Below are 10,472 nucleotides of genomic sequence, written 5' to 3'. Positions count from 1 at the left end.
TGCTGAGGCTGCCAAGAATGGTAACAGGATCTAAAGTTTAATCGGACTCATGTCCTAAGGCAGCTTTGTAAACTCAGAGGCACAAGGGTTCAGGCAGCTTCCCTGCCATAGCCAGACAGGACACCAGGAAGTGATGGGTCAGCGGTGGCACCCCGGTCCCATGTAGGGTATCAGATCGGCTGCATGTAGGAACATGAGCCTGATGTTGACAAAGCTTGTCCATCAAAAGAAATCCAATTTTTATGTGAATTTTCCCAATTTTTAAGACACAAGGTGGGCTAGAAAAAACTCACGTGTGGGAATGTACCAAGGAGACTGTGTGAGACAAATCCTCGGACGGAAGAGAAACCACAGGCACACACATAGTAGGAGGCTTCAGCCCAGGGCAGGAAGATGGAACTGCCCCCCACCCAACACCATCAGGCCACAGGCAGGAGAGCTCTACCTTCAGCTCCAGGTCGGTGTAAATCTGTGGCCTCAGCAGGCTGAGAAGGTAGGATGCTCGGGAAAACTTAAACCCTGAAACCGAATAAGATGAAGACAGTCACCAGTGGTCACCCCCTGCCACCCTCACACCACCTCTCAGGGCTCACCTGGGATGATCTCCTCAGTGACAGCTGCACCCCCGATCACATGGCGTCTCTCCAAGACGGCTGTGTTCACCCCCAGTCTCTGCAGGTAGGCGGCCTGTGGGGGCGGGGGATGGGCACACGGGGCCCTCCCTTTATCCCTGGAGGCCAACCTGCAGTCTCAGGCTCCTCGCTACGGGGCCAGCTTGCCATGCCTCGGCTCCTGCTGTTCCCCGCTCTGAGAATGCTGTTCCCCGCTCTGAGAATGCTGTTCTCCTTGCTTCCTAAAGCCATACTTACCCAATTGTCTTCTGAGATGAAACATGACTGTTCCTGCCCTTCCACTTCCCAGCAGAAGGTGACCACCCTTCCTGCCAGGCCCAGGTGACTCTGTGAACTCAGGCCCATCTCCTCCAAGCGGGGGCGCGCCTCGTCCCTCCTCACAAGCCCTGAGAGGCGGCACAGCGAGCTTGCGTGTGCGCGCTGAGCTAGACTGCCAGCTTCTCCTCCTCTTTCTCCGCCTGGGCGCCTGCTCCACCTGGCCTCTGTTTCCCCATGGGCGAAAATAGGGCTGATCATAATAATACCCACTTTGCCTGCTTTGCAGGGCTGCTATGAGCTGGTTCTCCGGCACACGGAACATGCTCAATAAACGAAGCTATGGTTATAACACAGTTTTATTCGGGGGAACAAATGATGCAGGAGTTTTACTATGTTTTTTCTCTAGCACTTAGTGGGAAATCAATAAATATTTCTTGAATTAAACTAGTCTTGAGTCTACAGATCTAAAATGCTGGTCTACCCACCGCCACCACCACCAGGGTGACAGTGGGGATGGTGCTGTTCAGAATTCAGACTTTTAAAAAGTTCACATGGCAACTACTATGTGCCAGACACCAGAGCGGATCATCTCATTTAATTGAGCCCAGCAACCTTGAGGTAGGCACTATAATTCTTCCCATTTCACAGATGAGGAAACTGAGGCTCAGTGAGGTAAATAGTCTCCTCAGACACACAGAGCTGATGAGTAGAGGTGTTGGGAATGGAACCCAGATGGTCTGGACCCAGAATCTATACTCCTGACATATCCTGATGAGAAAGGAAAACGAGCAACCCCGACTCTGGGGAGCTGGCCTGGCCCTCGGAGGTGAGCCGTGTTGTTCTCCTGTTAGAATGAACACCTCGGACCAGGGGCGTCTGAGAACATCTAGACTGGGACAGAGCAAGCCCCCTTTGCAATTTTGTCTAAGCACAAATGCAAACAGGATCTTTGGGCCACCAGCAAAATGCCAAACACTCCCTCTCTGGGCCGAGTGACTCCCGCTTCTTCACCAGCTGCCACTCTCCTCACACCAGTCTCCCCTCCCTATAGACGAGATTTATCAAGATGCCCAGCCACAGGGTTGTGCCACTTCCTGACAGTGTCCAGCCCAGAGCAAACCCTACCTGCTTCCTCAGACTCTCCCTCAAATTATCTGACCAAAGTGAAAATCCAAGAATTGGTTCCTCCTCACACCCTCTCACTGAGCCACCCCAGGGTTGCCGTGGTGTGCATTTTTTTTGTTGTTGTTGCAAGGAGCCGCCAACCAAATCGGTTGGGGGGTGGTGCCCAGGTGGGCCTCTCGCTGGGGCTGGAAACCTCCAGCCATGAGTCCCCATTCGTGTGAGGCTGCATGTGCCCGAACTGTGAAGCACATCACCTCTTCCCTTCCCAACGACTCTGAGGATGGACGTCTTTAGTCTGATTTTACTGTGGCTCAGAGAGCCTAAGTGACTTGCCTTACCCTTCACAGACAGAAGGTAGCAGAGTTGGGAGACAAACCCAGGTTTATATTAATATAAAATTGATGTTTCAATTACCGATGGGTTGAGTTACCGAGTATCTCCTTGCAAAATGTTCAAGAAAAATTGGTAAGTCAGGGAAAGTATTCAGATTTAACACCTCTCACAGCTCCCTGACATTGCTAAGTCCCCTGTAGTGGTATTCTAGAGCTGCCACTGCTTCAGGAAGATGTTCTGTGTTTGTCTCGTGGCCCGAACACCCTCTAGCATGCCCTATGGCCTCCTGGGGGTACAGGGACTCGGGTTTGAGAAATACAGCCTTGGGCTAACCGGGCCCAGCTCGGATTCAGATCTCCTCTGCTGGACTGGCTTCCTTGCTGTCTCCAGGGTACACTGGGGACTGTGTAGCTGCTGTGCTCTCCATGTTAGTATACAGCCTAGACCCATCTGGGAGCACCAGGCTCTACACACAAGCATTGCCTGTAATCTGGGATCATAGGGCCCCACCCAGCTCCAGTTACCTGATCCCCAGGCTCCAACACGTCTTCCAGGCTATGCCAGTTATACACTTCCCCACCTTTTCATCATCCCACCTCTGAAAGTTTCCTGACTCTCCCAAGGTCATGAGGGAAGTCCATGGGCATTAAGGACATCCTCTTTAACTACTGCTAATGTCCCTTTGACCCAGCCACTCGTCAGCACCAGAGAGAGGGGACTAGCCTGACTTTCCTTCTTTCCTGTGGCTCCTGAAGGCCACAAACCCAGGGGCCAGGGAAGTGGGGCCGGGGGAAGGTACTCACAGCCACCAGCCCGTTGTGACCTGCAATGAGATAGAGGAGAGGGTTGAAAAGTAACACTGGTCAGTGGGAAGACAGACACATTCCTTGAGGACCGTGGCCACCCAACCTTGTCACTAGGCCTGTGAAGATCTTGGAGAGGTAGCAGAAACTTAGGGGACCCCTAAAATCCGTACCTGGATATTGGAACAGCATCTAGCTCGATGCTATAAAATACCTGGTCTGTGTAGAGTCAGAAAACCTTGGTTTTTGCCCTGTCATGAAAAATGTCCTGTCATCCTGACTTGGTCAGAGGCTCCATGCTGGAGTGAGGGGCAAGGAAAACATCCATGGTCATCAGACAAAAGCTGTCCCATGAAGCCTCATAATGCTGAGCTTTCGTCATTCGGGGATAAGCAGGTGGCTGTCAGAGGAAGAGTCAGTTTACTTGGCAAGGAGGAGAAGGAAAGCGTGGCTAATACGCTGAAGTACCAGATGTACCAGGAGAGCTGGTGTGCTGACGTCCGGCATAAAATCGCTGGCCACCCAGGCGAGCACTGGTGGTGTGGACAGTCGCTGTCAAGCCTGGCTTGTTTCGCCAAATGTGGTTCATAGTAGAGCCCCAGAAGGCTTTAGGCACATGGGTTTGTTTTTGTCAATCTCCAGTATTCTCAAAATAAAATAGAAACAGTTCAAAATGAAGTAATTAAACATATACAGCTTCCATGTGTGTTAGAGTTGCTAGTATGCTTCAGGGGTACTAGCGGATTGGGCCAACTTACCTATTTTACATATAAAGTTTCTTTCCAGAAATCTTAGGAGGGCTGCCCCTGGGCTAAGAGCCCTAAACTTGGCTTGGGATCCCATGTTCCACACCAAGACCACTGATAGTGAGTGCCTCTCCAGCTTTGAGAAGCTTCAGGATCACCTGAGAACTCATGTAAACGCCCAGATTCCCAGACCCCTCTCCAGAGACTACTCAGCAGGCTGAGGGCAGGGCCTGGAATGCGGTTTCTCACAAGCAACTGGGTCATTCTGATGCAGGTGGTCTCAGACACACACACTGTGCACGCGGGCGCTGGGGCTAAGCGGCCTCCTCTTTCCTCATTCTCAGGAGAAGGTGCAGCTGCTGTTGGAGAGTCTCCTTGGGCAGAGAACATGCCCCGGTCATTTTCAGGGAGGGGAGTCCGGCCTTGTCTGAACCACTTGGTGATAGAAGGTTGCTCTGTGTCTTCAAAGATGTCAGAAGATGACTATGTTTTCTGAGCAGCAACCTGAATCGTGTTGACTCAAATAAAACGCTCAACGATAATTTCACAAACATTCATAAATAGCGGAGCAGCGGTGACCCACATGATGGATTTCTTCATAGCTGAACTGATTTTATTTTAAAATTTCCACATAGAAACTGCCAGAATTTTAGAGATGACTGAGCCAATTTCTCATCCATTAAAAGACTCTCTACCATGAGGTTTGCAAACCTTTGTCACCATGATCCACGGGAAAAAAATGTATTTTACACTGTGATCTGGCACACCCCCCACATAAAAGTGTAGTTCACAGACACAAAAATTTCATGAATATTAACCCTTATCATGTGATAATCAAGTGATAATCTATTTGATTATACTTCATTTTTTAAAAATGCTGGTGGCTATGCTATTTTTACATATTTTTGAAAATTATCTTAAGGAAAGTTAAAAAAATATTGCTGGATGAGACTCATGGGTGGATTGCAATCTGCTGTTTGAAAAGCCCTGCTCTCAAATACATACAACTACTTAAAGGCCCACCATCTTGGGCTCAACTTGGCTTCTGCTATTCATCAGACATGATCCTGGGAGAGTCACTTAAACCAGCCAGGTGCCTCAAGTTTCCTCATATGTAAAACAGAGAGGATTCTGGGACCTCTCGGTGTTGCAGAGAGAATGACCGATAATATATGTAAAGCCCTAACCCTTAGCAGATACTGAATAAATGGTAGCTATCTGTCCTTTAATTACTGCTGATTATAAATCTTGGAAAACTAATAAAGGCTTCCAGGCAACTGGGTTCCAGTTCAATTATCACACATAAGCCCACATATGCACGAACACATCTCAAATGACAAAGGTCGAGGATCCAATATCCCAGGACCCTCCTCCCTCCACCACTCCCCCACCCCTAGTCCTGGCTGAGTCCTTCTGTGGCTTCTGGTGACCTCCCTTTGCCCCTTGAAGGGACCTTAAGCTAATCTCCAGGCCTGACTCCTGGGATCCTTAGGGAGCTGGCACACCGGGCTCTGCAGGGAAGCTGCTCTGAACGTGGCATCTAGACTGTGGGCTGTAGCCGCCTGCATTGGATCTACTCAGAGTGTTGGTTAGATGTGCTATCTCCATAGTGACTTTCAATCCTCAGAATCCGAATCACCAGGAAGTGCATTTGAATGAGCTCCTGGGTCATTCTTAGGCATATTGAGTCGGATAACTAAATCAGGGTCATCTTCTAGGCGGCTTCCAGGTACTGATGTTACTTCAGGGATACAGAGATGAGACCAAGAGTCAATCTCCCTGCCAGGAGACAGCGGGGATGAGTTGTCCCAAGAAAAAGGTGGGTAAGGGGCTCTATGAGGCTGAGAGGGCCAGGTGCTCCCATTTACTGAGCTGTCAGGGGGGGCTGGAGCAGGCTTCCCCAGCCCAGGTCACATGCAAGCCGTTGTCAAACACAACCATTGTTAAAAATTAAAGTGTATAAACTTACAATGAAATAAATTATATTAAAAACACAGGTAATACATACTCAAAACTTGCCGCTTTCTAATTATTTTTACTTCATTTTACTATTATCTATGCTCTGGTGGTTATTTTTCTCTATGTAGTGCCGCGTCCTCTTTCTACCCTACTGCGTGACAAGGTCCGGAGGTGGGGACAGAGGCTTCAAGGAATGCGTCGTCAAGAACGAGGACGTGGCACGTGTTTAGGGATAATTGGTTTCTTAGGAACGATCCTATTAATAGGGGGAATTTGGGTAGCACAAATTCTAGTAAGTGTAAACGCTGTACAAGTGGATTTCCTCAAAATTGGCTCTGAGGAAAAAACAGTAAATTCCCCGCGTATGGAATCAGCTCCAGTCACCCTGACGTATCCAGAATGCGTAAACCCTTTATTTGAACAATTATTAAGAGAAATTCCTTTCGACGCGCCTCTTAAAGATGTTACGAATAAATTATAACAAGCTGAATTAAAATGAGTAAAGGATAAGAAATTTACTCATAAGCCTGTGCCTACTATGGAAGGGCCTCCTTTTGTGGCCTAGTGGATAAATAGAGAACTCTGGTATCCACCTAGCGGGGCTAATAGTATGAAAAGATTACCTGATCTTCCTTTGCCTTATACAGGAGCTTATAATAAAGATAGTATATGTATAGTGAATAAAGATAGAATTCATGTGTCTTATAGTAGTTTAAGTTTCATAGAAAGGCTGGCTAGGTCAGGATCTCCTTGGTGCTTAAAAACAAAGGAACAGAAACTTAGCTTATGAAAGCAGCTTTGTAAAACTGATTTTTATAAATATTTTCCTCATTACTGCACCAAGGAAACTTTTGAACAGCTATGAGAAAGGTTCAGCTTGAACTTTAGATATAGTATAAATCAAATAGCATTTAAAAGATTTCTTCAGGCAGAAAGAAGAACAATGTCTGCCCACAAGCCAATGCTTGCTGTTATGAATACATCTATCTATCACCTTTACTTAAATCAAACTGTATCTTACGTAATAGATATAAGAATTAAAAGTTTAGATTGCTCCATCGGGTAGTTCTGTTCTAATGATTGAGAGAAAAATGTACTAGTTAATCATGAATATTAATAATAATATACTTTATAAGATTTTCTGCTTTGCCTAACCACAGACATTTAACTCCCTGCTATCTTAACCACAAAGTATAATCAAATGCCAAAATGGAAAGTATAAAAGTTTACTCAAATCACAATAAAACGGAACAGTGTCACACCGCCTCTGAGTTGTGTAGTCGACTATCTCCCGTGCCGACGCCCTGTCCACCTTTGGGGCCCCCTGGATCCTGTCGTGGCTGGACCGCAGCAACGTAACCTTATGGGTGTCGTCCTATGTGACGATGCATTGCTGTCTCTCTCCCAAACTCATATTCAGTGACGTTATGGCAGGAGTATTTACACCATGGAAATCAGCGTTACACATCAGGGCTTGATTTATTATTCTGTGGATTGTTGTACTTGAGAGAGTGATGGAGAAAATGCTAATATGCAGGTTAAACTCGACAGTGCACTGTGTCTGTAGCTGCTACATTGTGACACTTTCTAGTCTTTAAAGTAAATGAACATCTCAAACAACATTCCTTTTGGAACTATCCTCATTTGTCGATTGCAACCATAAGTTGGCTACTGAGTTTGACAAAAATCAGAAATTCAGTGAGAATCAACTACCTGGAATTTATAGTTATTTTATCCGTAATATTGTGTGCTACACTTCATTTCAGCATTTCTAATAAATTGATGTACATGTGTATACACGTACACATTTTCCCCTGGGCGACTTGAATATTTATGGGCACAAAAATAAAGAGGACAAAAACAAAGAACTGCCCAAACGCGATGCACCTTTAAAGCTGTATGATAAGCACGTTCTTCTTTGGGTCCTGTCATTGTCTCTCTGTATAAACCCAGTTGGAAATAATGTCAAGAGCCGAGCTTTGTTTGGGCCCTTGTGTGACTGGAAGGCCCCGAGGGAAGGCAGCCTCACAGTCACCCCGGGTGGCAGCAAAGTGTAGCGGATGTGCTCGGCAGTGGGGACTGTCACCCTCTGCAGACATGCACTACGATCTCTAGGACTCATTTTTACTTTTTCCTAACTCCCCTTTATGAAATGATTTGTTTCCTTTGAGGGTAGGTGACCTTGCTGTTGAACTGGTGGTGACCAGAAATCAGGATACTTGGGGGGGCTGGATTTCACAGGTCTGTTGTCCCAGGGCTCTTTCTTTTCAACCCTTATGAATGTGGTGGCAACCGGCTCATTTCACAGGAGATACATGGAAACCCTGAGCTCACCTAGTCCTCCCTGGTCATTTTAGATGGGAAGACCCAAGCCCAGAGAGGGCAGGAAGCTGCCCCAGATCACACAGCAAGGCGACAGCAGAGACAGCCCCAGAACTCCAGAGCCTATCTGCAGACTGGTGGGCTTCCCACCACAGTGCCTGCTCTCGCCCCAACTCCTGGCCATCTTATGCCAAGAGAAGAGGGAGGGGAGGGGCTTGGGAAGGGGTCCCTCCAGGCCTCTGGGCAGGGCTGCCCTCCCAGCGCACAGCTCTGGCTCAGCCTGACTTACCTGCTCCTATCACCACTGCATCGTACTCAGGCTTCAGGCGTCCCTTGGCTTCCCAGTGAGTGCGTCTCCAGGCAGGGCAGGGAGAGGCACTCATGGCCCTGCTGAGACCTCGGCCACTTGCAGCCATTTCCGCCCAGTACTAGGCCAGGAATTTGCTTGCAATCAGCTTTTTGTGTGTCCTCAAGCAGGGGGAGGAGCAGGGAGAAAGCAGGAAGAGAGGAGGAGCTGCAGTCCAGCTGCCTTACTTGGCCTTAGGCCACACTAAACAGAGGACAGAGTTGCACACTCCGCCACGTGGAGTCCCCACAGGGCAGGGTTGAGGGAGGTTGACTGTTAACCCAGCTGAAGTTGTGTTGCCTCCAGGCCTTTGGATACTCACCTCCAGGCTGATAATTCTCTGACCCCACGTGTCAGGAGCTGTGCAGCCTCTCACGTCAGCCCCAGAATTCCCGTTGTACAGACGGGGCCACTGAGGCCTGGAGGAGGTGAGCGTGAGCAGTGAACGGTCTAGTGAAGTCGGAACAGGGTGCCACAGGCCCTCTTCTCCCTGTGCTGCCCTGCTTCCCATTAAGGAATCACACGTCCGCCATGTGCGGGAGTGGCGCTCCCGAGTAAAGAGAGACCTGGGCCCGACTGCTCCACTCCCCATCCTGCCAGCCGATAAGCGCTGAACTGCTCTACACCCACAGCAGGCTCAGGGAGCCTGCTAGCTGAGCACCCTCTTAGCATCACTGTGACCAGGGCCTCAGAAAAACTGCAGAGAGGCCCACGTCTGTCACTGGGCCCGAGAGAGCCACGCGTTCTCTCCCTGATGCTTAAATGCCGTGAGCTTATGAGGACGCGGCACTAGCTAGAAGGGGTGGGAGGCCAGTTTGCTCATCTGTAATTCTTGGGGTTCACCTTTTTCTTGTGAAGGCCTAGACATTTCTCTTCTGTCCTTTGGCACCTTTCCTGTTTTCCAGTTTCTTTGAGGATTAAAAATCTGTAAATATCTTCAGACGAAGTGCTTTCTTACTGTCCTCTGGCCCGTCTTGAATTAGGAACCCCTTTGTTTTCTGCCTTTTAGTTTCCAGGCCATTCCCGTTGTAGGAAAAATGCACCCCGGGAGTTGGGAGTGTCTGTACTGCTCTGACATCTGTCAGTGCCCTAGAAACCCGCTGTTAGAAACACATTTCAAAACTGGGAGAAAATGTGGAAAAGGTGTTTCTGAGTGAGAGGGTTTTCTGGGGACCCTTCTCTCAGCTCAGACCCCCCTCCACATGCCACGGAAGGGCCATACCGCCTGCAAATCTCTGCTAATATCCCTCTCAGGACATTCACTCTGCTGTTATTGTTATATTGAAAAACTTGGGGTTTTGGTTAAACTAGACATGTCACATCATGCAGCTGCTAAAAATTAAGGGAAAATATTAAGTGACAAAGGTTGGACCCTAAGCAGTGGTGGCTTCCAGACCTAGTCTTTCCCCTTTGTGCTCTTCTGTATCTTCCACAATTGATATTTTAAATTTCTGTCCATAAAATCACGGTATTAAGAAAGAATGCAGTCTTCTCAGGTGACTGTCCCTCACTGCCACCTTCTGACGACTTTAGCCCAAGGTGTAGTTCTAGTTCCTTCAGTACCTGAAACCTTTAGGCTGTTTCCTTAATGGGAAAGAACAGTCTTGGCACGAATCCTGGCTCCAGACTGAAGACAGAATGCCTGGCAGCTGTCTGCATGTCATGAGTGAACCCTCAGCTCTACTCTGCTGGGTCCTGACTTCTGCCATGCTGCTTGTCCCCGCTCTATTTGGTCTCTTGTCATCATGTCTGTTCTGGGGAGGGAGCTGCTAGGTTGGAGGGGCTGCACCCCTACGGCAGTGGTTCTCAATCCAGGACATGCCAGGATCACCGGGCACAGCCTGGGATCCGGTGCACCAAGTACACGAATCTCGGGTGGGGCCAGGGCAGGACCCGAGAACCGCGAGCGGCACCAAGAGGCCGACTCGCCAGGGCTTCTCGGCACCAA

The 10,472-nt window shown here is 48.6% G+C and overlaps 1 protein-coding gene across 7 annotated transcripts in view; it reads right to left on the bottom strand.

The window, feature by feature from the left end:
* The window catches only part of PYROXD2 (pyridine nucleotide-disulphide oxidoreductase domain 2), a 26,560-nt gene extending 16,181 nt beyond the window's left edge, over positions 1 to 10,379 (bottom strand). For 2 of the 7 annotated variants that reach the window (XM_015599972.2, XM_015599974.2), the window contains exons 1-4: positions 8,468 to 8,638; positions 3,152 to 3,171; positions 594 to 687; positions 446 to 519 (exon numbers count right to left, since the gene is read on the bottom strand). In XM_015599972.2, coding sequence (XP_015455458.1) covers positions 446 to 519; positions 594 to 687; positions 3,152 to 3,171; positions 8,468 to 8,594 — 315 coding nt within the window. In that variant the 5' untranslated portion in view covers positions 8,595 to 8,638. Of the gene's footprint in view, positions 1 to 445; positions 520 to 593; positions 688 to 3,151; positions 3,172 to 3,324; positions 6,009 to 8,467 lie in introns of those variants that run through there. The other 5 variants (XM_025042236.1, XM_025042235.1, XM_006925898.3 and 2 more) reach the window with 5 other exon arrangements.
* Positions 10,380 to 10,472: the final 93 nt, after the last annotated feature.

Source organism: Pteropus alecto, unplaced genomic scaffold, assembly GCF_000325575.1.
Source record: "Pteropus alecto unplaced genomic scaffold, ASM32557v1 scaffold88, whole genome shotgun sequence".
NCBI classification, from domain to species: domain Eukaryota; kingdom Metazoa; phylum Chordata; class Mammalia; order Chiroptera; family Pteropodidae; genus Pteropus; species Pteropus alecto.
This window is presented reverse-complemented; position numbering and strand designations above follow the sequence as displayed.